The sequence below is a fragment of the Globicephala melas genome, chromosome 6 (genome assembly GCF_963455315.2).
Source record: "Globicephala melas chromosome 6, mGloMel1.2, whole genome shotgun sequence".
Taxonomy (NCBI): Eukaryota; Metazoa; Chordata; class Mammalia; order Artiodactyla; family Delphinidae; genus Globicephala; species Globicephala melas.
Genome location: NC_083319.1, coordinates 4430885 through 4457588, shown reverse-complemented (window position 1 = coordinate 4457588; position 26704 = coordinate 4430885). Strand labels below are relative to the sequence as shown.

Sequence of the window (26704 nt, the reverse complement as noted above, 5' to 3'; positions counted from 1 at the left end):
CTCACGCGTGGCTGGGAAGCGGCAAGAGACGGGCCTGCAGCGGAACGCGCTCAACTCGTTCCAAACGGAAGGCTGTCAGCTCCCGTGCTTGCGGTTTATTTTTAGCCAGGTGACACGACAGCCGGAGCGAACAGGCTGTGACGGGAAGAAATGCTTTCTCTCCCCCCTCGTTTGAAGGCAGGTGCTCACATCGTGTATAATTTTACATGTAACAACCTGAGTTTCAAAATATGCAAAATTTCAGTCAAAACAGCCGCCCCAGCCTAAGCCGTAGCACTTCAACGGCGGCTCCGGCCACCGCTGACGCAAGGTAAGTAACCAGAGTCTCAACTGCGGGACTGAGCACTAGCTGCCGGCAGCGCAAGCGGACTGGGGATGCGTCCCGCTTCCAGCCGAAGGCGCTGGGCAGCGCGCCTGGGCTCAGACCACTGGGCCTCCAGACCCAGCACCAAGGACCCCACCGAGGCATGCGACACACCGGTGTGTGTACACACACCCACGCCGCTCTCGTCTGCTTCTGAGCCACGTGAGATCTGTCCCTTCCCAGGCAAACTCAGCCGGCCCTGGGGCTGTGGAAGGTCACCCCTGGTGGGTGTGTCATGCCACCGATCAGGAATGTCTGTCAAGGGGCTTTGAGTCCACACCGACTGAGGCAGAGGATGCTGTTAGAAAGCGGGGCTTGGAGACGGTCCTGCTTGCCTTGAGGTTATGACCTCAACATTTCCTATAGCTACTTTATGATTTAATTCTAGTCAATGGACTTCCAGCTTGGGACCCAAACTCAAACTCTGAGTGGTGGTCCAGACAGCAAACAGGGGTTCCGGCCTTCCAGACTCAGACCTGTTCCTCGGGAGGAAGAACCTTGGGGTCAACCCTGCAGGGGTTTCCCCTGCTGTCAGCTGCCACCCCAACGGGACCCACCTTTCCCTTGGCCAGCTCGCTGCCTGCTTTTCCTCTGTTCCGAGGCCCAGTGCCGAAAAGGCAAAGTACAGATGGGAAGATGAAACGTTCTAAACCCAAGCCCACGATGGGCTTCTCCTGCCAAGCTGCAGTTCTCCCAGAAACTTGCCAACGTTCTTGCCCTCCCTGCCCTCCCAACGCCCAAACCCCTCTCAAATGGGCGTCCTGCGCGTCCACCGGAGTAATCCTGTGGTTACCAGGCAACAGATCAGTTTATCTAACCACAGGGAACTCCCTTGCAGTGAAGGCTGGATAACCCCCCCTTGGTTACCAGGCTGGATTACCCAGCAGGATAGGCAGATGCCACTTTCACTGCCAATGAGGTGAAATCACAGCCTAATTAGGAAATCAATACGCCCGCTAGGACGGCCACTGGAGAAGAGCGATCTCAGGACCTTCTCCCAGCTTTATCAATAAATTCACAGACGATCGTCCTATAGGTAAAAAGCCATTCTAACACAGGCTTCTGCTGATGGCATCCTTTTGCAGGACAGAATTTTTCATTTTATCATTAGGTAAACTGCATTTTTATGTACTGTCAAGTCTCTCGATATTTTCTTTTATGTTTTACGGCTTCAGGACCATGCTCAGAAAAGTCTTCCTCACCGGAGCCTTTTTAAAATATTCAAGGATATCTTCGTTTAGCCTCTGCTACTGCTTTAATTCTATCTAGATTTTGTTCTGGCTTATGGTAGGATGTGGCGAATTTAACTATTTCTTCCCAAGAGTTATCCAGTTATCCGAGACAGTCACTGAACAAGCAATCTCCTCCCCCAAGGTCTTGAAACGTACCTCTAGTACCTTCCTTCCGACTTTCAGAACACTTCCTGCAGGCCATAGTTAAAGAGTAGACGATGATGGTGATGACGACAGCGGTGGCCCACGTTAGCGGGGTCCACCACACACATTAACATATAAGCGAGTAACAATGACAGGGCTTAACGGAGTTAAACATAAAGCACGTCAAATCACAGCCACTGACACTGGCTCTGTGACTTTAACAATAACTGTATTATTAGCACGTGCATGACACCTACTTACGTCAGGTGCTGCTGTAAGCACTTGAGAGGCATCTAACTCATTCACTTCAACAATCCTGTGAAGGAGGCACCACAGGCACGGCAGCTGAGGTGCAGGGAGGTCAAACAGCACGTCCAGGGAGGAGGTGGGATCGGGGCCCAGAGCTTTCCGACTCCACGACGTACACACTTAACCGCTGTGCTGTAAGTTTTTACCACAAGGAGCAAGTTCCCCACACGAAGTATTTCCAGTACAGAAGCAACGTTCACGTTACAGCAGATCTCGAAGACTTTTGGAACCCCTGATAGAGTGCATCGTAAGAGTAACAGCTGGATGACAAGTGAAAAAAGCAGTTTTAAAAAATCATGATTTGCTCAATCTCATTACAGACATAAAAAGATCCTACGTGTACACCTGCAGAGAAAGTAGGAGCCACAAAAAATGTGAATTGAGATTAACTTGGATTGTGGGCTTTTATTGGATGATTTTTAAGCTTTTCTCTATTTCCCGAATTTTTACAATAAACACATTATTATTTTTGTAATCAGGAAAAGCAGCATACTCACTTTAGGGGAAAAAAAATCAAGTGGTACAATTTTACCCTGGGCTGAAATATCAAAGTATTTTAATTTTTACTTATCAAAAACCTCTTTGCCTCTGGCTTTCAGTTCGTTTTTGTGAGGGATTTTTCTCTTGTGGTATAATTAAAACAGACAAGACAGAAGATCAGTAAAGCATATTTCTTTCTCTAATCTGAAAAATTCTGCTTGTAAGCAAATGACCCAGGGTCACACTGAGGCCCCAAGGACCCTGCAGCAGAAGCAAGCCCCCAGACTGGAAGAAAAGCCTGGGTTCTGAGTGATCGTGGAAGGAGACAGCGAAGGCTTCCGAGGCGTGAGGCTGACTCCAAGTTTCTACCCTCCTGCCTCGCCCTTACGGATGAAGCAAAGGCACAGAATCTGAGGGGGTTCAGGGGGCTCTCAGATGACAGTGAGAGTGACCAACAACTCCAGGGAGAAGGTGACAAGCAGTCCCCCTGAGGCAACAAGGTAGTTCAGGTGCGGAACCCGCCAGTGTGGGACGATAATTTAGCCTACTGAAGGGGAACAAGCTATCAGACCTTTTATGGCCATCGAAGGAAAAGGAAGTGCATCAGGGCTCCTTAACCTCTGGATTCTGTTTGGGCAGAGATGCACGCCGATGGGCTGCCCGTTTTAGGGATGCCTTCTTTGCGATTTCTTAGGACCATACCGACTCTAGCGCTTGTAAAACTCCCAGGGCCCCAGAAGACACTCCACTCCAGCGGAGCCCTGCTGAGGCAGTGGATATCATTCCAGAAAATTCCTGAGTGGCTCTGTGTACGCAGAGACGGAGAAAAAGTGGGTCTCTGCCTCACACCTAACAACGAGACCCAGTGGAGAGCTGGTGGCAGGCGGATGCCAGGCCGTGCAGGTCACAGGCGATCAGTATGTAGATGCCATGACCAACCTGCTGCCTGGAAAGGCGCCCACAACGGGAAGGGGGACAGAGACAAGGCTTAGAGATGGCCGAGGTCTGAAAGCGATGCCCTGAGTCAGGATCCCAGAAGTGCCTGTCCAAGTGCCAGAGACCTTTGTGGAAGTTCTGCCAGGAGCCAGGCCTGGACGTCACACAGCAGGTGGCGGTGTTGGGGAAGAGGTGCGGCAGCAGGACCCTGAGGGCGCTGGTTGGAATCCCAGCCCGGCCCTCACCTAGCTGACGACCCTGCAGTCAGTAGCTTCCCCTAAGCTGAGATTCCTCACACGTCAGAAAGGGCCTCCACGTGGACGCAAGGGGTAGCGCGAAGGTAAAACGAAGGGTGCTTTACAGAATCTAATTCTCTGTGAAAACGTTCAGATGGAGAGATACAGGGTGCACATGGCAACAGTTCCGTGTTTCTGTAACTGCCGTGACTGTGTCCCGCAAACACGGAGACTGATAAGCTTGGGCAGAATCCCAGCTCCAAACCCTCTGGGCTTGCCCTGCCTGACACCATTATCGATGACTCGAACGACATTATGAGGCGTATTTATCACCTCTGCAGATGAGACGGAGCCTGCAGGGACAGCTAGCACGCTGGACGGCAGAGCACCCCAACGGGCCAGAGGGATGGGCTCGGCTAAAAGGTGACCCTGAACTGGGGGCCCACGCTCTTGCGCCAGAGAAGGCGGGTGGTCTGGCTCGTCACACGTGCACACGGGCAGGGGCTCAGCTGCCTGAGCCACAGGCTGACCCGAAGCCGAGGGTGGGAGAAGCCGCACAGCGTCGAGCCAGGAGGCCAGGGTGCGAGTCCTGGCCCCGCCCCGGGAGAGGGACAGCACGTGAGGACATGGGAGGACCAGAGGAGGAAACCCACGGCTCTGACCGGAGCCCAGCCGCGGCTGAGCCCCACGTGGGTGGCAGCGGTGGTCTCTGCTGTCACCACTGGCTGCAGTGATAGACGTGACTGCCCTGCTCTCTGGGCCGGCCGGGCTCTACTGCACGTTTGGGCAGTTGGAGGAGCCAGATTCTGACAAGAACCTGGGCGGAGAGAAAAGCCGCCCTGGGCTGGGACGTGGGGCGGCTGGAGGCGCCGGGGCGGAGCTGGCCCTCGGAGGGGAGGACCCCGGCACCGTCCTGCAGGGGCTGTGGGACCTATTTTCTGAGCTTGGCCGAGGCGCTACTTCTCTCAGTGCCAGGCTGCTTACTCTCGAAAGGATTAAACGAACTAATGAATCAAAGCCCGTATCAGAGCGCCTGTCCTGAAGGCACCGGGAACACGCTGACTATAATCATCATTAACAATCCGGAAAGAGGAAGGCAGAGGAGATGGGCCGCCGTCATCAGACACCGGACGCCTCGTCACGTGGACCCGGGGCTGCTTTGTCAATAGCAACACCTTGTATCGTCAGCTTTGTAAGTCACGCACATTCAGCATTTGAATCCGGAGACCAAAGGGTGCAAAGTGAAAGTGGTCAATCTGGGCTCATTTCAGGAGCTCTAACTAACTCCACCCTGGAGGTGGCGAGTCCCCCCTACCCCGTTGCTGGGAGCCCTGAAGCGGAGGTCTTACAACCAAGGAGTAATGTGACCGAAGGCACAAGGTTCCGGTGGGTGGGAGCGTTCGGGGAAGAGTCTATAAAACTTCCACTTTTTTTCTTTTTCTTTTTGGCCACACCGCGAGGCTTGTGGGATCTTAGTTCCCCGATCAGGGATTGAACCTGGAGCCTCGGCAGTGACAGCACCAAGTCCTAACCGCTGGACCGCCAGGGAATTCCCGTGAAGCTTTCACTTTTTATTCACAGACTCAGAGAGAAGCGGGCAGGGGCAGAGGAATCAGCATTTACTGGACAACGACTCTAAGCCCCGGCCAGTGCCGCGTGTCCATCATCCCTCCCCACGCCCCACACGACCTGACAGGCCCCGCGGCAACGCGAAGCTGCTGCTGAGCGCCTGACTCCAAGCCCGGGCCTCTCCCACTGCACCCTCTGCCTCTAGACTCAGAAGGAAACTAGAGAAAAAGCCGGATCCACATCTTGCCCACAGTTGTCTGTTCTCAGAGGTCTGCCCCATGAGCAGAAAGGTGCTCGCACCCACTGCAGGGTTTGCCATTCTGACGGCTTCAAATCAAACCCTTCCACATGTGCACCAGAAAGTCTTCTGCTTTAAGTCCATTTCTCCCATTACACAAAGAATTATCTGTTCACGGGCAAAAAACACCCTTAACAGAATTCATCTACTTGCTCCTTAGCCTAACACTAATCACAGAAACCAGAAGCTTCCAAACGGGTGCATGCAAGGGAGGAGACGAGTGCCAGGAATGTGGGCTCCCAAGTCTCTCAGACTCAGTGCCACATGACCGGGCATGTCCACCTTCTCACCAGTTACTGGGAACTCGGCCGTGGTCGGAGGGACCTGGTGAGGCTCAACGAGACAACGCGTGTGGATTCAGCACGGCCAGGGGCACACGTACTCCCTCAAGAGACATGCTGGCAGACAGCCAGATGCCGTCACTCCGGGATGTCGGCGCTCTCAAACCACACCCCTCTTCTGGACTACTTATTGGTTAAGACGTCACTCCACGTGTCAGCCTGCTGCTGGAACGTCAGGACCAGAATGGAGAGAACATCTGGAAAAGACCTGAGGTCATTCCCTGTGGGTCCTAACCAGACGGAAAGGCTCTGTGGCGTAAGAGCAAGGCGTACGTGGAGGGGCTGGGATGTGAAGGAGCCCAAGGAACGTGGGGGCAGGTGAGAGGAGGGGCGTCGGCGGCCTGAACTAAGCTGCGTGTAGCAAGCGGAGAGCTGGGGGACCGTCGTGCTCCTTCCTTCCTGATTTCTCGAATAGTCTGAACTAGAAGAGCTTGGAGCAAGGACAAGGCGTTGCAGAGTCGGGTCTCCTGCTGCGCGAGGCCTCGTGGGTCTGGCATCTGCCAGCGCGTGCTGGGCCAGGCACATCTTCAGACTCCAGGGCCGGGAAGGCTCCAACGGGAATGTGCCGTCTCCAGCATCCTCCCGGGAGAGGCTGGCTGGGTTCCTGTTCTTTGTTGTCAGCCCTGACTGCCTGCCCGAAAGCACACGCCCCGTGGCTCCCGCTGTCTGCAGGTGACCCAGGTGTGGAGGCAGCGCAGGGTCACTGTGAAACCCCCCTGATTGCCTCATTAGCCGGGGGTGGGCACGGACCGGTGGCGGGGGTGTTTCACGAGGAGGCTGCTAATTGCACGGTGTCAGGCAGAACAAACAGTGGTAGAAGCAAGGACCAGATGTGAAGAGCCGCGTGTGCAGCGCTGGCGCCTGGCGGCGGGCAGGGAGCAACGTGGAGCTGCGCCGGGGGTGCTGAGGGCGGAGGGCCGGCCCTCCGAGGAGCCCTGCCCACGCAGCTCAACCCAGGGCTGTGTGTGCATGCAATGGGGGGACCTCAGTAATCACATCACCCCCAAGTGACCCCTCTGTGCCGGTGTTCTTCACCCAGAGAGACCCAGCCACCGTCCACAGCACTCGTCCTGCCCCTTGTCCCAGTCTGGACACTTCTTGTCGGTACAGATGTCCCAGAGAGGCAAGCCAGCGTGGGCTTCGAGGTCACCCACCTCATCACCCTTGACACAGAGGCCGGCAGAATACGGTCTCGGCTACAGTCCATACAGCTCACCCAGGCTCTAGGTGAAAATTCTCCCCCTTAACCCGAGCTCACCTTTAAAGCACGGGCCCTCCTGTGTTTTCATACGGCTCCCTAGCAGCCTGCGAGAGGAGATTCTGCTCCCCTGCCCCACGGGACACGCACACCTGTCCTCACAGTCACTGCCGGTGGTCCTAGCTGTTTCCCTCTGGTCTTCAGGCTGAGGTCGAGTGAACTGACCCTCTCTGGGCATCTGCCCTGGCCCTACCCAGGCTGGTGGAGACCCCGATCCCGAACCCACTCATCTCCACGTTCTGTGGGTTCCTCCACTGTGACGTCGGGGAAACAGGGCCCGAGGCTCAGTCCTTCTCGGGGACTATTTCATGCCAAGAGGAAAGTGACCCCATGCTTGTCCTCTCAGGACAGACTACGGGGTGGCCGGGGCGCTGTGAAAGGCAGGATTTGCTGTTTGCCGGGCTAACTAAACAATTAAGAGGCATTTACCTGGCTCCTGTCAGAACAACCCCTCTTTTCTCTTTCCCTTTATGCTCTTCCTCTCAGAATTACAGAAGACTTCCAGGTTCCGTTCATCTATTCAAAACTACTTCCTGAGCACCTATCGCGTGCCAGGTAGGTGCTGGGGATGTGATGAGGAAAACCAGACAGGGTTTCTACCCTGAGCTACACGGAGGGGAGAGACAGGAACCACACAGACAAACATCACAGACAGGTGTAGGGCTACTGTGATGGCGGTGAGGGGTGGGGTGGGGGGTGGAATGGGGGCATGCGGTGTCCACCCAGGCAGGTGTGCCAGAGGAGACTTCCTCGAAGAAGGGACGGAGGCCCAAAGACGAAGAGGGGTGAGGAGAGGCCCAGGCCCGCAGCATGCCGGGCAAAGGCCCCGGGAGAGAACGAGAAAGGAGGGGTGCCAGCTGAGGCCGTGGGGAGAGGGAAGAGGGGGTGTGTCCTAATTATTAGAGTTAGGAGACATCACCGAAAGGCTGGAAGAAGCGGGGGCACGACGGGCAAGGGGAGCACCGGTCAGCGGGACCGGAAGGGCCGCAGGAGACCCGGCAGTGGACTGTTCTACAATGAAGTTGAGGGGATCCATGGGGACGGGGCGGGGAGGCTGAAGGGGGAGACCAGGAGGCCGGAGGGATCAGGGCAGGGATGAGCAGTGCAGGACGCCGCTCCAAGATCGGGTGCGGAGAGGAACCCCCATGTTTCCAAACGGGGCTTTGTCCAGCCTCTGACCTCACGTCTGGCCACTCTGTCTTCCTACAGAACGATGACTGGCTCAAGGAAACGGAGAGAATTTTCACGGTGGGCAAGATTCCAGGTTTGCCTTCAGCTAATTAAGTGATATTAGGGAGGCTGTAAAGGCCACATAACAATTGGCAGGCAAGATGCTTAATGATGAGAATACTGCTTTGCAGGGAGACGCAGCTGCAGCATCTTCACGCTCGTCTTGGAGGGGACCAGCCCTGCGTTCTCAAGGTGGTTCCTGATAAGAAAACTTCGAGGTGCTGAAAGGTCGACAGTTAATGACAGGTTCACTCTCTCTGCTCCAGGGATGCTTCTAAGTGTGATGAAGGCCGGCGGGAAGAACCAGTGCTCCTGTCTTGGTCACCACCTCCGCAAGTGCTCCCGTGTTCATGTCCCAGACACTGTGTCGATGCTTTGTACTCGCCACCTGGTTGGTCCCCAGACAACACTGTGAGGCTCCGCGCCACTGTCTGAGAGGTGAGGGGACTGAGGAACAGAAACGGTAAGTGACCCAGCCCCGATGCCGTGTGGGTAAAACCCAGGCTCTTGTCAATTACTGCATGACACTCCCACAGTCAGCATTTAAGAAACAAGTGGAGGGGCAGGGAGATGGCTGATGCGGGTATGAACTTCTCAAACTAGAGTCTATTCAACACAGTAACCCTCACAAGTTGTTTAATAATTACTGAAAAAGTGAGAGTGACAATCACAGAGAGGGACAGAGCAAAGGCCTTCAAAGATGAAAAACGGGAGAAAACTATAATTTGAAAAGATACAGGCACCCCTATGTTCACAGCAGCACTGTTCACATTAGCCAAGACATGGAAGCAACCTAAGTGTCCATCGACAGAGGAATGGATAAAGAAGACGCGGTATATATGTAAACAATGGAATCCTACTCAGCCATAAAAAATGAAATAATGTCATTTGCAGTCACATGGATGGATCTAGAGATGATCATACTAAGTAAGTCAGACAAAGACTAATATCACATAACACCACTTATCACTTATAGGTGGAATCTAAAAAAATGATACAAATGAGCTTATTTACAAAACAGAAATAGACTCATAGACATAGAAAACAAACTTACGGTGACCAAAGGGGATGGGGGGGTGGGTGGGAGATAAATTAAGAGTTTGGGATTAACATATATACACTACTATACAACAGGTAAACAGCAAGGTCCTACTGCAGAGCACAGGGAACTATACTCAGTATCTTTTAACAACCTATGATGGAAAAGAATCTGAAAAATATATAAATATATATGTATAACTGAGTCACTTTGCTGTACACCTGAAACTAACACAACATTGTAAATTAACTATACTTCAATGAAAAAAGAGAAACATAAATTTAAAAAAAAAAGGTGAAAAATGACCCTGAAGTGGAGGTCCACAAAATCTCTGATTTGAACTTCAATGATAAAGCATTTCACAGATGAGAAAAGTCTGGCAAGAATGACCTCCCTAAGGATGTTTCCTTATTTTAACAAGTACACTAAATGTAGAGCTTTGGAAGTAACAGAGGTGAAGGACATGCTCTGCCCTGCTGGGTATGGTGGCTAGGATGTGAGGCCCGGCCCCAGGGGACCAGCTCCGTCCCCTTCCACTACGGATCCCAGCCTGCTGAGCCCTGACCAAGCACGCCCAGATCCAGTAAGTACTAAGGGATCAGACAGCCCCACTTTTTGATCAGATGAGAACTACCAGGTAACACTTAGCTGGGCTGGTTTGAGAAAATTTATACAAAGAAATCTATGCACTAAGAAGAACTTCAGAAAGACCCAGATGGTAGAAGCCAGTGGTGAGACCAGCCTTAGGGAGCTGCAAACTAAACAGTCTGGGGGAAAGTGAACTTACAATTACAGCATATAATCCAAATGAGATAGGGTGGTTTAAACCCAACAGACTTGCCCTTTCACATTGCCACCATAACACTAAGACTTTAAGGCTCATTACCTTCTATATCCTTGAACCACTGACCACAGAGTGTCAAACGGATGAGGAAGTTGTCTGCTCACTGGTCCTGGACAGGTTCTACTCACATGTGTGACTGCCTAGACAGACAGACAGACACCCTGGCAAACAACACAGCTCTGCCCTCCCAGAGCAGACAGCGCCGGGTCTCAGCGACTCCTGGGAAGATGGAAATTTTGGAAGGTATGTTACCTTTGCTGCTCAGGGACTGCTGAATCTACCTAGCTGCAAAAGAAGAACTGCATTTCACGGGAGGAAAATGCTGTGTTCGTGACGGATGTTGCTAAGGGGCCATTCAAAATTCTACCAACGGCACCGACTCCCTGTGCACGTGGATATGGAGGTATCTGGGGTGGCGGGCTGTTCTGACAGGCTTGTGTGTCAGTGTCAGAAGAGTGCTCGTGACTCTGTGCTTCTGTGCGCAGGGCGAAGACACTTGCTGTTCCCCTTCAGAACTGAGGACTCAAAAAGGAGACAGAGAGAGACCTGCTGATTAAGACCTTATTTGGGGACATTAACTCTTTTTTTCCTTTTTCTGAGAAGTGGTCCAGTGAAGGAATAAAGGCATATAGACGAGATCGAAGTTCCCTCTGTCACTGCACAGAAATGTCCAGTAGTCTCCAAGCCTCACCTGCCCTGGCCTCATCCGCTAACACCCGGGTGAACTCCTTGCTTGGGGATGGCAGGCGAGACAGGATTTTGCTTACGGTCTCATCAATTTGGTTTGCAGATATCAGAGGTTTGCACATAACGTAACTATTCTAGCAGTGAACACCATAAATGGAATATGCAGAATAATTCGGAGAAATTAGTGCTATCATTTTACCCACCCACACAAAACCCAAGGAACCCCTTCTCTTCCTTGACAGATGGATTTCAGAAGAGACGCCTCATCTCAGGACAATCATTGTGGCCACAGCGTAACTCTCCACACTTGTGTGGGGTTTAATGGACTTTTCTTTCCTCTTCCTTAAAAAGCGGCGACTGGCACTGGCTCGAGCCCCGACTGAGGTGCAGAGAACCTGTCAAGTTTCTCTGCCGCTTCCCCGACCACAGCGATACGGTCCATGTGCAGATTAGCTGCAAAGCCATTCTTCCTCAGGAGTGACAAGATCTCCCCCAGTAAAGAAGGTACTTACTGTATCCTTGAGTGCCCGTCTGCATTAACAAGGCAGGGGTGGGGCGGGAGGGTGTAAGGAGTGTGGGGAGAAATGCCTTCAAAAGAAGGGCATAACAACGGAAAAAGTCGCTGTAACAGAGTGGTGACATGGCAAGAACAGACAGCGGCACTGTCACGGGCGGGGTAATCGTGTGACACACTGCTGTCACTCACCACCCGGCTCCCCGCCGCGCCAGCCAGACATCAAAGGCTGCCCCATACCATCTTACATGCTCTTTATCAGCTAATCAGCCCATTCTTCCCTAAATAAAGCCCGGCTAAATCCCCTGCTCACAGGGGTATCGTAGCCCTGGTGCCCATCTGCCAGCGCGGGTCAGCTGAAGCGGGAGGCGGCGGCTTGCTCTCTCCCTGGCGGCTTCGCAAGGTAAGGACAATGCTGGCTCCGAGTCCCCTGCTACTCCCAGCGCCTCGAGCCTCCCGCTCTGCCTTCCCTGGGTGAGGGCTGGGCACACCCAGTCTGAAGAGCTGCTATTAACGCTTGCAAAGGTAGATCAGCTGCTGACAGTAAAATACTGGGGTCACGTTTACTAGCAGGAAGAGGAATAAACAAAATACGTGTTTCTTACCAGTGATCACGTGGCAGATGGATTCCCACCTCCTTCACGTGTCGGCGTTTTAGAGACGGTGGGACAGGATGGCCAGGCTTCCAGACCACTAGGAGGTCATTCCAGACCTGACTGCGAGCCTCATAGTTTTGTCACATACTTAAAACCAGTTACTATGTACAGATGTCAGCTACCCCAAACCCAAAGGAAGGAACCTAACTCTGGTGCACGGCAGTCCCAAACCTGGAGTGGAGCTGAGGCACCTTCTCCCTCAGGGAGGACCTGGCTCGAGCAGAGGGGTCTCTGGCCGCAGCCCTGCCCAGGACAGGTAGCGTGTGGCAGCAGGCAACGCTCTGCACCTCAAAACGTCCTGGAGGAAACCAGAGCCGGACGTGTCTCAGTCTTGTCCGGGCATCGGAGAAGAGCGTGCAGGGAAATGCCTGCCTCACAGAATTACTGGAGCGCTGTCCTACATGAGGGGGTTACTATAAGAGAAAAGACGAAGCATCTTAACAAGTCCAACATGGGGCTGCCCTGGTGGCGCGGTGGCTGAGAGTCCGCCTGCCGATGCAGGGGACGCGGGTTCGTGCCCCGGTCCGGGAGGATCCCACGTGCCGCGGAGCGGCTGGGCCCGTGAGCCATGGCCGCTGAGCCTGCGCTCCGCAACGGGAGAGGCCGCAACAGTGAGAGGCCCGCGTACAGCAAAAACAAAACAAAACAAAACAAAACAACAATGATCTGCCCCAAACTCCCCATACAAGCAGCTCCTGGCATCTAAGAAACTCTAGCTCCCGCGAAGGGCTGGGGCTGGTACTAAAAGAACACCGTGTGTGGTGTGTTTTTTGGCTGCACCACCATGTGGCTTGCAGGATCTTAGCTCCCTGACCAGGGACTGAACCCAGGGCCATGGCAGTGAAAGGGCCGAGTCCTAACCACTGGACTGCCAGGAAATTCCCATGAATACCCTGTCTTTGAGGAGAGAAAGAAGACCTTTTACAACTGCATTTCGTTGAGAGAAATCATCTCAGGACCTCTTGAAATAGTGAAGATGGACTCGGAGCCCAGTGCCCAACCTGCAGGGCAACACTTCTCACTCCGACTCTGGACCGTTCCTAACGTGTTCTTTTTTTGGGGGGGGGGAGCAGGGGGCGGAGGGAGAAGAGTCCACTGCACTTGCCCTACACGTGCTCAGTGCTGGAGGTGCATGCCAGCACCAAGCAGAGCGGCACACGGCGCTGGGAGCCCCAGGCCCGGCCCCCATGCCCAGCCAGCCTGCAGGAGCCCTGCAGCCGCAGCAGAGTTTCATGGAACTCACCACGGTCTTCCTTCAAGTCCCCAGAGCTTTCCAGGGTGGACCACAGCACACCTGGAGCTCTGAGTGTGAAAAGCCCCAGAGTTACTCTATCCGTGGGCAGTCTTGCTGTTCCAATAATCCCCACTACTCTGGACCCAACAGGAGTTGGGTCAGGACCCATCATCGAATTTCTGCAAGTGCCTTAAACGCATTCAGATTAGGTATTTTTCCAGCTGTTCCAAGCACTCATCATACTGAGAGAAGGGCAGATACTGGCGATAATTTACCACAAAAATGCAAGTTGGCACACAGCAGCCCCCCACACCATCTCATGGCTGCCAATCTGAACAGAGGACAAATTCAGCCCACCCTACCTTTTCAGGTTTGCTTTCTTCTTCTTTGTGGCCAAGGCACTGAGATTTTTAGGGGCATCTCTTAGCCCAAAGCTCTTAGCCACATGCCCGAGGTGGAGTGATCGGATGTGGAAGATGTGCTTCAGCTCCCGGGGGTAGGTCGCGTAGGCCCGGATGAAGGACTGCAGGGCTGAAAGACAGTGAGAGGGCGAGAGGCGGTCAGGACGGGTCTCAGCTGCCCCGGCCTAAGGGCTGCCCTGCGCAGCTCACCCTGCCGGGCCACGATGCACACACAACCAGGATAGCACAACAAACATCAACAACCTAAAGCTGTACTTGTGTATTTTTCTTAATTTCTAAAAATAAGTAAGTCTACCAGCCACAATGAGTAAACCTAATAAAATTTCACATTTTACTGCGTAGCTTGTAATAAACCTAGAGGGGAGGGTCCTGTTTTCTTCTTCATTATAGTCTTGGGGTCTAGCACAGTACCTGGCACACAGCAGGTTTCTGTTGTATAAATGAATGAATGAGAGAATGAGTGAAGAAACTAAGACAGGATCAATGTATACCATTTTCTTATGAAAACATCAGACCTTTATATTGGGAACATTTTTCCCTAATTGAATTATTATTTTCTCAAATAGTTAATACATGCAAATGTCACAACATTTAAAAGGCTCACAAGGCTTTATTATGATTGCCCTTATGTTTATTATTACTATACATTATCGCTACTGTAAACACTGTCTCTGCCCGGAGTGCCACCTCTAGCTGCCCATCTGGAGGAATCACTGACACCAGTTCTCCATATACTCATGGGATTTTAAAACCGAATTCGTGCGAACGCATCCAGAATCGATCGATACGGGGTTTCTTACCCTTTCAAAGAATGTGTAAAAAAAGGAAACAAAAACAGAATTGTAAAGAGAAAGAAAATTACTGAATTTCTAAAATAGCCCACAGACCAGTTCATCTGTTGAGGACTGTCAGCGGTTTAGAGCTGTTCATCAGACAGTCTATCGTGAAAGTTTCAGTCCTATTTTAAAGTTAAGAAAGAGGCCCCTGTTCTCAACCTGGCACTGGTCAGAGGCAGTTCCCAGGAGGGTGGCACTCTGGCTACCCCTTAATTGGGCACTCCTTTTTTAAAAAATTTATTTTTATATTTATTTATTTAATTAATTTTTGGGCCACGCCACGCGGCATGTGGGATCTTAGTTCACGAGCAGGGATCGAACCCGCACGCCTGCACTGGAAGCGCAGAGTCTTAACCACTGGACCGCCAGGGAAGTCCCCGGGCACCCCTCTGAGGAATCGTTTTCCTATACCTTGTTCCCCTTAAATGTCTCTGGATAACAGTGACGGTCCAGTGTCTGCCCTGTTCTCACTCCAACAGGACGGGGGGGACTCTTGGGACTGCTCCCCACCCCCACTGACTTTAATTCCCCCGGAGCCCCGCCCCGCCCTGCTTCTGATGGAAGCAGGCACTAAACACCAGCGTCTCTCGCCCTCGCTTGTTGAGCCACTGGACTGGCAAGTTTGCCCACAGCTTAAACGTAATATCCCAGCAGCACCTGGAGACTGGCGTTTATGAACAGTAATAAAAAGTGTCATTTTAGCAGATCAGCTCCTGGAAGGATCCTGGGAACCCATCAAAGCTCTATTTACCGAGCAAAGTGAACTCCTTTTCCCAATCGATGAGAAATAATAACCAAGGCAACCCCACTGTACCCCTCGCTTAAATCTGTGCTTACTCCCCTTTTTAATAACTGGGGACGAGGTTTTTCAAGGAAAATCTTTAACATTTCAAATGGCCCGTGCTGTTTGGAGAGTTCTGACACATATTCAAGTCCTCAGAGGCGAAAGCTCTACAACTATCATGACCCTGGAGACGCCAGCCTCTTCTCCACCTCCCTCTCTTTCCCAACCCCCAACGTTTACTCTAGACAGAAAGAGCAGACTGGAACCACGCCACGCCAAAGCAGAGTCTGCCCCTCTAAAGCCTCGTTTACCCCGATACTGGCCCAGGCCTCCTCACGCACCTCACTCTTGTGCTTGAGCAGACTGGCAGATCAGAGGATTCCTCCTCACTGCACCAATCCTGAGAGCTGAGGCTGGAGAGCCTCTGTCCTGGGAGAGCTAGGTGCTCAACGAACAGCTTTACGGGGATAGTGAGTTTGCCAAGAAATGGCAGAAGGGTTCTCTCCCTCGACAACTGGTCAGGCAGCATCTCTCACTGCCTGTTTGCACTAAGCCTCCTCGTCCTCAAGGCTCCTGTCTCGCTGGGGACAGCGACAGTTGGTCGTCCTCACATACATGCACACACTCCCAGGTTTGGCTAATTCAGAGAAGCAGGAACCTCAGATGGAGCGCAGCTGTCTGTAGGACCTTCCAAGGGGCAGGAAGTGGCCCTGCTGGCAGCACCAGGAACGTGTGGAAGGAAGACGGCTGTGGGCCCGAGGCGAGCGGGAAGGCGAGAAGTCCTGAAAGGAGACGTTTATTTGGGAAGACGGATGACGCTCTAGCCAATCAGAGCAGGCAGTGGCACGCCACCAAGTCCCATTTCAGAGCCAGAGGATGACAGAATTAGGGGAAATCGATTTCAAAATACCTTCCAAGGACATTTCGTCCTTTTGAGCAATAAAACCAAATGTACTCTCGGACATCTGATCAGGAACAGCGGCATCGTGCAGATGAGGCTTTGGGTCAAGGAGGCAGAAAGGAGCAGAACTGCAGCCTGGAAGGTGCAGCTCATCCTCGCCCCTCCCGACCCCACCCCCGCCCGAGAAGAGCACGCGTCTGTACAGAGAAGGCGCGTTGCATGTTCCTACCCGGCACATCAACAGTGACGACCACCCAAAGAAAGGGGGAAAGGAGGCTGCTTGCTTGCCCCTCTAATTCTCCTAAAGACAAAGCATTTGGCCAAGGAGCCAACCTCCCTCCGATCACACTGAGGGGAGAGGGATGATTTCAGTAGTTTGCATTTTCTTGACCTCGAGAAGCATCCCTTCAGAGCCAGGCACAACCCCTACACGTGCAGCCCTTGCTCTTCAGGGAAGAGCGGCTCGAACCGCAGGGGAAGTGGCGCTGTGCAGGTAAAGGACTTCGCTTTCTGAAATTTTCGTTCAGGACCCTGGAGTTCAAACTTAGGTTACCACAATTTTTACCACCTGAAGCTCTAGCTACAAGATGCAAGACATGAGGGGAGAAAGGGGTAACTGCTTCTGGAAACTGACCACGATAAAGTTCAGGTCATTAGCAACGACTGGGTCAGAAAATGCAAAAGGAAAACAAATGCATACTTGGCCCAGTTTCCAACTAGGTTTCTGCCGTGAAGGCAAAACCCAGCTGCTTTGTTAATTATTCATGAGGTGGGTTCTGAAATGGCATAAAAGGGAAGCAAGTCAGTAGTGGGGAATTTGCATATGCAGATTGAAATGCAAAAGACAGTATCAACTCCTGGGGTGTGGCAGTTATGTGTATATTTCCCCCAAACCTCCAGAACTCAATCCTAAGTAAGAGGAGAGAGAAGAATAGGGGAGAACCTAATGTCTGCTGTGGGGTGACCGAGATCTGCTATGGGCAGTTTCCTTAAAAGACGATACATTTATTTCCTCCTTGGTACATAAACATTGGGGACTGGCCCCACTCCAACATCCTTTAAAAAGAAGGCAAGTAACTCTGTTTCTTGGTATAAAGTTCAATGGTAACGATAACGAGAGAAAACACAAAACCGCATTCTCTAAGGACTACTGACTGTAAGTTTTACTCTGAGGACCCAGTCACACTGAAATCGTTGCAGGCTCGCTAGAATACCCAGATGACCTCTGACACTGACGTCATAACGATGGTGTTCTTCCCCTTCACTGCAACTCTGCTATTAACCCTGAAATCCTGCTGCAAACACTTGATTGTGCATCGTACAGAAAGCTGACGTTGCCTAACTTTCCACAAATGACCAAACTCTAAAGTTCCACTGAGATAAACGTTCTATTCCTCCTGACAGAATGTTCCAGTACATCTTTAAAGGCAGGTTCTCAGGAGGAGCCTTAGGAGTTGCTGAATTCACTTTAGGGAAACGCTAGGACAGGGTATTAGCAGAAACCAGACGGGAATACGCACTGATTTTTATCAGCAGTTATGGGGCAACTACTGGGACGTCATCTCTCATCTCGGGTGGTTCTGATTAAGGACTGCCTAACTAAGGACTGCCTTTATGATGTGCTAAGGTATGTAACAGGCACTTGCAAATACTTGCTAACTTAGTTCCGTCATCTATTTCCAGATGACCGTAACCACCCGGTAGCCAGTCTCCCAGCCTTCACCCGTGCCCGCAGTTTGTCCTCACTCAGCAGCAAGTGACCTTTTCAGACCTGTCAGACCACATCTCTGCCCCAAGCCCTCCAATGGTTCCCCTTCCACTCGCGGTAACCGGGTCCCCTGGATGGCCTCCACGCCCTTCCTCTGCCACCCCTCCCCTCCTTCCAGCCACACTGCTGTCCAGGAGTTCCCGTGCACTCTGACCCCCACGCCCCAACCTGCCTGGACGCCCTCTGTCGGAGCCATGGGGCGGCCCCTCGTGAGGTTTCTGCTCAAGCATCGACCCTCAGGACAGGACTCACTCTGCCCTCACCCCTTCATCTCCCTCACTTGCTCTGTTCTCTCCATCGTTCTCATCACCTTTCCCTAGACTATCTAATTTATATGGAATTTACTAATTGTGTTTATTACGTTCATCTTCTGCTCCCCCACTAGAATGTTCTAGAGGTGACGGTTTTTGTCTGTTCTGACCCCTGGTGTACCCCAAGCACCTGGAACGGCGCCCAATTCAATAAATATTTGTTAAAGGAAAGCTGTTTCGTGTTTTTTTTTAAAGATTCAATTCATAAAAAGAAGAAAGGATTCTATAGTGTTTATCTATTGGTAAGCCAGCCTGGCTTTCTTCTCAAAATAGTAGTTCGAAAAGAACTCTGGATCCCCCAACGTGGGGGTAAGTCACTAGCCAAGACACACACGTTCCAGCATGAAGGACACGCAGCTGTTCTAAGCTCCCTCCTCCCGTGCTCTGTTCCGCACTCAAAGGGAACTGTTGAGTCCACCCTTAATGCTTGGTGATCCCAGGGGCCAACTTATCCTATAAAGGCACTGAATATTAAATTAGTACCTAACTCTTTTGTAAATTTCCCAGGAACTGGGTTCATGGCCTACGGTCCTTCCTCAGCACTGTTCTTCTCATTTTCCTTTGTACTTTCAAATAGGAACTGCTTTGGTCTAATGATTCCAGCCCTTGCCTTCATCTCTAATTTCCATCTCTACAACTATTCCTGCTGACATGTCATATCTCTTCTATCTGGTTTTCTAAGAAAGAGAAAAATGGATCCCGGAGACCCAAGTTGCTAGGTCAAAGCTCTAGTCCTGACGTAAGCCAAGATAAAGCCTCATTTGTGCAAAACACGGGGAAGGATGAAATTAACATTTAATATCACTCTAAAGCCTTCCGTGCCTGCTTCCAAACCCCGCAGAATTAGGGAGATTGAAGGCTTCTGCTGGTGAGCAAAGATGCCCGGTTGCCCTCTCAACCTGTCTGGGGGGCCTGCGGGTGGAGGTGGGGACGACGCCCTGCAGGGTTATCCATCCACAATCACCTAAGAAATCGACCAACCTTTCTTGGCCCCGGAGACCGTCCTCTCGCTGGAGTGCACGTAATCTTCAAACACCGTCTGCAAGACCGTGGCTCGCTCTCGGATTTCCTGGCGGCCAACGGAGCGGCGTTTCTGGGAGGGTGACGGAAGGATTAAAGGAGAGACAGTCAGAGTCAGGAATAATGAAGCAGTTTATAACAGATTTAATAACAGTAAAATCACACAGTAACCACAGAGGGGCCAACAAGGGTAATCCTTTCAATATTACTAGGGAAAAAAAGGGAGCGATGAAGATGCTGAAGTCAAGTGAAGATGAGGGTGGGTGGCTGGGTGAGGGAGCAGATCACGTCTCTTCTTTATTTACTTATTTACTTTCCTTCCTGGCCTCTTATGACTCATGTTCAAAATCAAAGTCTACTGGAGACACTTTGGAATTTTCCAAGTCCAATTCCGGCCTTTACAACATCACTGGACACAAGCAGTTTTTAAAGGCGTCTTGTATGGCCCGCTTAGGCCTTCAGTCTCCTCCCCTGCCTTATACTCATTGGTGGAAGCCTGCCCGTTCCTGTCTAAGAGCATCCCACAGTCACCTGACCACAGGTGAGTCTGTCCTTGAATCGTAGAGCATATGCTTCCTCTTTCCTAGGAGGTTCAGACTCTGTTTCAGATTCACTCTTTCAGCCCAGACCTCTGTGCTGAGTTCCCAGGAACCCACTGAGGAGTGGGCTGCTCCAGCAAACCACATTCAAGACGATGGCACGGATCGTTGCAGCCAACAGTCCCTCTGTAAGAACTCACATCTGTCTGCATCAAAGACCTTACAGATGGAAAATATTAGGAAAATAGAAACTTCTTTTCTTTTCAGCCTTTAGCAACCCCAGAGAAAAGATTTCCTTTCTTTATATCCCCCTAAAGACAAGTGGCTTTTGTTTCCTGCATCTTAACACGAATGTTTTCTGTTGAACGCGAAACCAAGATCCAAAAGAACCCGATCTGGCTAGCGTGCCTCCCCAGAGATGTTGATTCTTTGGATGGTGCCTATTAAGCTCTACCCACACTCACCCCCCAGTGTGGGTCTCACCAGCGTGAGACCCAGCTCATGCTGCTTTTAACTCCTGTAGAAGACAGGGTGCGAGCCCCTGGGTCTGGCTGACCGACCCTAACCCCATCACCCGGGTCTTTTTCACATGTAAAGCTGCCGCAGAAAGAATAAAGGGAGGAGAAGGAAAAGTCTCCCTCTTCCGAGAGACATTCGTCTCTGTGTTAATAGAGACTTCACAACCTGAAAATGTTTTCAGTTTAGTCAAATCATTCCTGCTACCTGTTTGGTTGATGACAGTCTATCTGATTTCACGGTACATGGTCCCCCTAAGGGTTTTATCCACTCAAATGTCAAGAGAAAAAGTCACTCGGGAGCTGTGTTACGAAAGTGGACATTTGCTGTTGTCATTAACAAGGTTTTTTTTTTACCCTCTTAACTGATGTGAAATGCAAACTTTTTTTTTTGCTGCCCTCTTTTCGTTAAGCCACCTCAGCAGCGAAACTGTCACCTTCCTTGCGTTTTTTTTTTTTTTTTTTTTTAATATGAATGTGAAATTAGCAAGGATGCCCTTTCCCCTGGCGGACAGAATCCTCTGTTATTAAAAAGTAAAGCACTTTAATAATGAAAACTTTTTCCTCTTTTTCCTGTGTTTTAACTGTTTAAAATTAATGAGAAGGGCAGAATGGTTGTCAAAGCGATATTGAAAGCTGGGCAGCCAGGACCGAATAAGCACAAAAATCCCTCTAGAGTGTTAAATAAACAGAGCTGCAGCCCTCTCGAATCCCTCTGTTGGTTATTGTATACATTCTGTAACAGCTCTCAGAATAGATCTGAGAGCCAGGGAGGCAGAGAGGTTTCAGAATTCCAATAAAGGCCTCAAATTAAAGACAGCCTGGTGCGAATTCCAGGAGAAAATTAAAGAGACCTCAAGCTTAAGTGACAGGTGACTTGCTTCTGTGTCACAACTGTCAGGGGATTTAGTGATAATATGGCAATATATTACAAAGGGCTTTTCTTATTTCCCCCTTTAGGTTTCAAAATGAGGTATCTTTTCTTCCCAACCCAAAAAAAAAAAAAAATTACATATACACATGCATATAATGTGAGTGTGTATACTAGTGAAATATGTAGAAAAATCGCGATAAAACTAGGTTCACATGTTTGAAATGATGAGGTCACTTTAGTAGAATATAAGAAAAAGTTAATGGCAGAAAACATAATATACGTAGGAGAAAGAAGGTCTTACCCCGCCACTTCCAGAAATACTTTATTTTAAAATTGCCCCTCTTGAGAATGAGTATTTTTCAGCTGTCTTCTTGGGAGGACAGTCTGAATTTAAACTGAAGGCACAGGGAGCAGAGTCACGCAGTGCTGGCTCAGCCCCAGACAGGTGAATGCTCCCATAACGAGAGGGGGTCAGAGCCCGGAGGGCACACCCCGCAGCACCGGGGCGGCGGCGGGGGGCGGGGAGCTCTCCCGCCCTCAAAGACGCAGGCTTAGTCCTGCTTCATGAAGCAACTTGCAACTAGCGGACTGTGGGTCGTCTAGAAAAATAACATCTCCAAAGGTCTAGACGCACTCAATACCCTTTCTCTGTAAAGACCCCACTGATCTCGGAGAGGAGAGACAACCCACAAAAACCAGGCTAGGGGCTTGTGATCTTATCTGAGTCTCTCACCACGCCAGTGAGCTTTTTGTTAGGATGAGTTTGCAGGCGTATTTCACAGGACAAAAAAACTTTTAGGAAAAACACGTTTGGGTTTGTGTTTATGCTGTGAAGATGAAAACTCATGCCTATCAAGAGGCAACAGATGAGTCTAACAGCTGGGTTGGGTTATTTTTGTTGTACAGTTTTAGGTGGTAGCAGTTGGGCGGGGTGGCGGGGGGTGGTTATTTGAAGCATGTGTCTTGAAATCGCCAACTTCTAAGGCATTTTTAAACTAAATGGAAGGATTTTGTTTTAATCATTTTATTGCCAAGCTGAGTTTTACCCCCACGGTCCCTAGAACCTTCTGAGCGCTTCCCAGTCAAGTTGAAAGATCAAATTTATTCTCTTTGTAGGTGGCTGAACATTCGTGCACCCAGACGTAGCTATATATACTTTATATACCTAAGTATGAAATATACATTTTACAGATGCTTCACTCGCTTGCGTTCTGTTCACAGAAGCCCCAAAATGTACATGCCAAAGGACACTTACAATGGCCTTCAACCAAGCTGGGTGAAGACGGGCATTATGATGAGGCGTCTGGCTCGGTGTGTACAAGGCCCAGCTACTGAGCCCACATTCATCTGTCCGGCACCGGCCTGTGTACCAGAGAGAACTGCCCACAGTGAGGATACCAATTAAGACGTACTGTATTTAAAACAGAATTAAGGGACTTCTCTGGTGGCGCAGTGGTTAAGAACCCGCCTGCCAATGTGGGGGACACGGGTTCAAGCCCTGGTCCGGGAAGGTCCCACATGCCGCAGAGCAACTAAGCCCGTGCGCCACAGCTACTGAGCCTGCGCTCTAGAGCCCACGAGCCACAACTACTGAGCCCACGTGTCACAACTACTGAAGCCCACACGCCTAGAGCCCGCGCTCCGCAACGAGAAGCCACCGCAATGAGAAGCCCGCGCACCGCAACGAAGAGTAGCCCCTGCTCACCGCAACTAGAGAAAGCCCGCCTGTAGCAACAAAGACCCAACGCAGCCAAAACTAAAAAAAAAAAACAGAATTAAGGGCTTCCGTGGTGGCACAGTGGTTAAGAATCCGCCTGCCAATGCAGAGGACACAGGTTCGAGCCCTGGTCCAGGTATATCCCACATGCCACGGAGTAACTAAGCCCATGTGCCACAACTACTGAGCCTGCGCTCTAGAACCCGCAAGCCATAACTAATGAGCCCATGTGCCACAACTACTGAAGCTCGCGCACCTAGAGCCCGTGCTCCACAATAAGAGAAGCCACCGCAATGAGAAGCCTGCATACTGCAATGAAGAGTAGCCCCGCTTGTCGCAACTAGAGAAAGCCCGTGTGCAGCAACAAAGACCCAACGCAGCCAAAAATAAATAAATTTTTAAAAAAAGAAAAAAAAAGCTGTAAAAAAACCCCGGAATTAAAAGTTGTACCGGCATTTACTTTATTCTCTTTACTGTTCACATGAGGCACGCACGTAATATACTCCTGCAGGCTGTTTATCTATGAGATAATTAGTAATGAAGTCAATTTAGTTTCATTTTTCTTTGTCCTCTGACTTAAAGTTAAATTTGGTCAAACAAGTGGTGTTTATGGATGTGTCATCTAGAACCTGGCATGATTACTTGAGTTTTCTAAGTTAACCAGTTATTTTGGTGTCAGTGAAAGCCCAACCTTGATTAGCACATTTTCTTTTTAAAACCAAAGACCACCAGACCTTAAAAATATCAAAACATCCTGTCCATCTGAGCAGCAATTCAGGGTTGTGGTGAACTCACACGGCCCCGAGTGTGCAGAGCACGCTGGGCTCGTTTTACTTAAACCTCACAGCAACCCTCCAGGATGGGTACTCGTGCTGTCCTCATTCTACAGATGGGGAAACTGAGGCTGGGGAGGAGGAGAGAGTCTGCTCAAGGCTGCAGAACGACTGGCTATAAAGCAAGGACTCGAACCCAAGTCTGTCCGACTCTGGGCCCCAGCTCTCACCCACAATCTTATGAAGGCTCCGCAAGCCCCAGCCAGTCTTCAAGGCTGGCCTCAGGCCACAGAAAAGGCTTAAGGAGAGGAACTGGGGCTGCCAGGCCACAGAAGGGCGGATGTTAACAGAATGGCTGTGGCTTGTTCCCCAAAAGAGCAGAGGGAACGTTCTCTTGCTCTGGGGGAGCGTCCTGCCGGAGGGGCCCTGCACCCGTCCACAGCTTCCCCAGAGACGCGCAGGGGCACACGACCATCGGTGCCCGGGAGAGAACTGGGCTGTGTTCAGGGGGTAAATACTGACAGCAAAGCCGGTCCTGGAAACAGTGTAAGGCTAGATTATTCAAACCTTTACCATCTCATTTTGTAATTTTGTGGCTTGCTCTTATTTCTGGAGAGCAGGCAGATGCCAATTTTCCACTTACTGTGAAACAGCAAAAAAAAGGCGCTGGGCTTCATGTCAACGAGTCTGGACTTTAATTCCACATCTGCTACTAACTGATGTAACAAAATAATAATAATAATAGTAATAATAATGAATATCCTTTGGTACCTGTGTTGGGACTTTCAGGTTATTTCCTACTCAGCCCTCCAATCTCCTTCTGAGAACACTAGTATTATTTCAGTTGTACACATAAAGAGATGTACTCATGAACCTTAGGAAGGTCCAGTACTGGCCCAAAGCCACACAGCTGGTGAGATGAGGAACTGGGCCCTAAGGCCATGCTCCTGGCCACTCTGCTGCTGCATGCCGCCTCAGACGGCTCCCCAGGTACCCCTGCTTATCCACGTAGCTGTCCCGGGGCTATAATTAAATAGCTGTGGGAACATTTGGAAAAAACCCCAGAAAAACAAAAACAAAAAACCCAGAAAACAACTGCTCCCCACCCCACCTTTCCACCCGCCCCCCCCCTGCCAACTAGAATTTGCAGTAGTTTCCAAAGAACAGAGAAGTGTACCAAGACCAATGAGTGTCTCATTTCTGGTCAGTTCCCTTGACAACAGACTATCGATAATATGGGATGGTCCAAAGTCTCGTGTGCCCTGGTTGTTCTATAAAGAAATATCACTTAAAATAACGTGTTGATCAATTGAGTCCTTAATCACTTTCTTGCTCACGGGGATCTTTGCTGTGGTACCATTTACTGACCAAATTTCACCTTTATGAAAATGGCTAACGTTACCCAACTTAACAAGCACTTTAGTTCCAATTTCCTGGCTTAACTAATACTAACAGAGGCTTATTGGCACATGGTGAAGCACAGGTGCTTTGAAGTTAGATGCCTGCTTTCACACCAGGAGAATCAATGATTATTGTGCCCTCGTGAATGTTCCTTCAGCTCGCTAAGCCTCGGTTTCCTCATCTATAAAGTGGGACAGTAACATCTGCCTCATAGGGCTGCTGAGAGGATGGAACGGGACCAGGCGTGTGAAGAGCTCAGCACAGTCCCGTCTGGAACACACGCTGCAGTAACGGACACTTGGTTATTTCCTCCCCTTTGCTTAGCTGCATTTCCGGAGGTACTCTCCGGAACAGAACTTAAGTCGGGGTCAGCCAGATGGAGTCCCTGCCTCAGGGAGAATATTGATCCACATAAAGACACGTCCTGATGCACAGAAGAAACTCTTAAACTCGGTCTATTTGGCTCTGACTTTCCAGTCTATCCTCAGGCATCAGAAGAGAAAAATATCCAAATAATTAAAATTTCATGGACGAAATTACGCCCAGCAACATCACTACACACACACTGACAAGTACATGTGATACAATGAGTAACGCGGTAGAGTGGGGGCGGAGGCGGGGCAGTGATTCCGCGCAGGGGGGAAGTCTCGGAAAAGGAGCAGGAAAGGATCCCGGGCTGTCTGCAACTGCTCAGGATCTCCATGTGGAACTGCGCGGATAATAAAAATTTTTCTTCTTAATCATCTCAACGTCACTCTTCCTCTGTGTATAGCGAACGTTAAAAAATGGATGAACTAAGTGTGTCCGAATGGAGATTCCGAGCTATTTATTTTTTCCATGCTTTCCTGGGTGGACGGGTCTAGCCAGGTGTCCTTGTTGACGATCTGGAGGGGAAGCACCAGGGCTGAGTATGTAACGCTGCCTCCAGACTCATTCTGGCCTGGGATGAGACCTCCTTTCTGGGGAGCTCGCTGCCGCCTGGCAGACACGCAGGATGGACTGGAGCCCATTAACTGGATGAGCCCAGCAAACATGTCCAGGAGCAAAGACAGAAAAAACACGATCAAGATAAGGCCTCACCTAATGTTCATGGTCCTTAAAATACACGTTTTACTTGACAGAGGCAGTAACTGCCCCATACTCAGAATCACTGCTTCCCCAAATCAGGAAATGCGTCACGTCTGTTAGCAGCAAGCGCGATACATAATAAAACTCACCTGGCTTCCCCATCGTCTCCCTTTAAAACAATCATCCCGTGTCAGAACAGACAAAATATCTTCCATCTTTATCTCAGAAACACTGTAAAAGGAAGGGCACATCGAGGTAAACCTTCGGTTCTTTCAAAAACATTTGGAATCTTGATGCATAAAACTGGCCTCTCATCAGGCTAATTCGATATAAAGGAGAAGCAACACTTGGTCAGGGAAAGGGAATGTTTTCCCAAACCTTTAGGAATTTGGAAGGAAGGGGCC

At 50.5% G+C, this 26704-nt stretch overlaps 1 protein-coding gene across 1 annotated transcript in view; it reads right to left on the bottom strand.

Moving 5' to 3' along the window:
- Nucleotides 1-26704, bottom strand: part of DDX31 (DEAD-box helicase 31) — a 73702-nt gene that overhangs the window by 3806 nt on the left and 43192 nt on the right. The window contains 3 exon segments of the mRNA XM_030838460.2: nucleotides 13734-13902; nucleotides 19375-19486; nucleotides 26450-26531. Coding sequence (XP_030694320.2) covers nucleotides 13734-13902; nucleotides 19375-19486; nucleotides 26450-26531 — 363 coding nt within the window.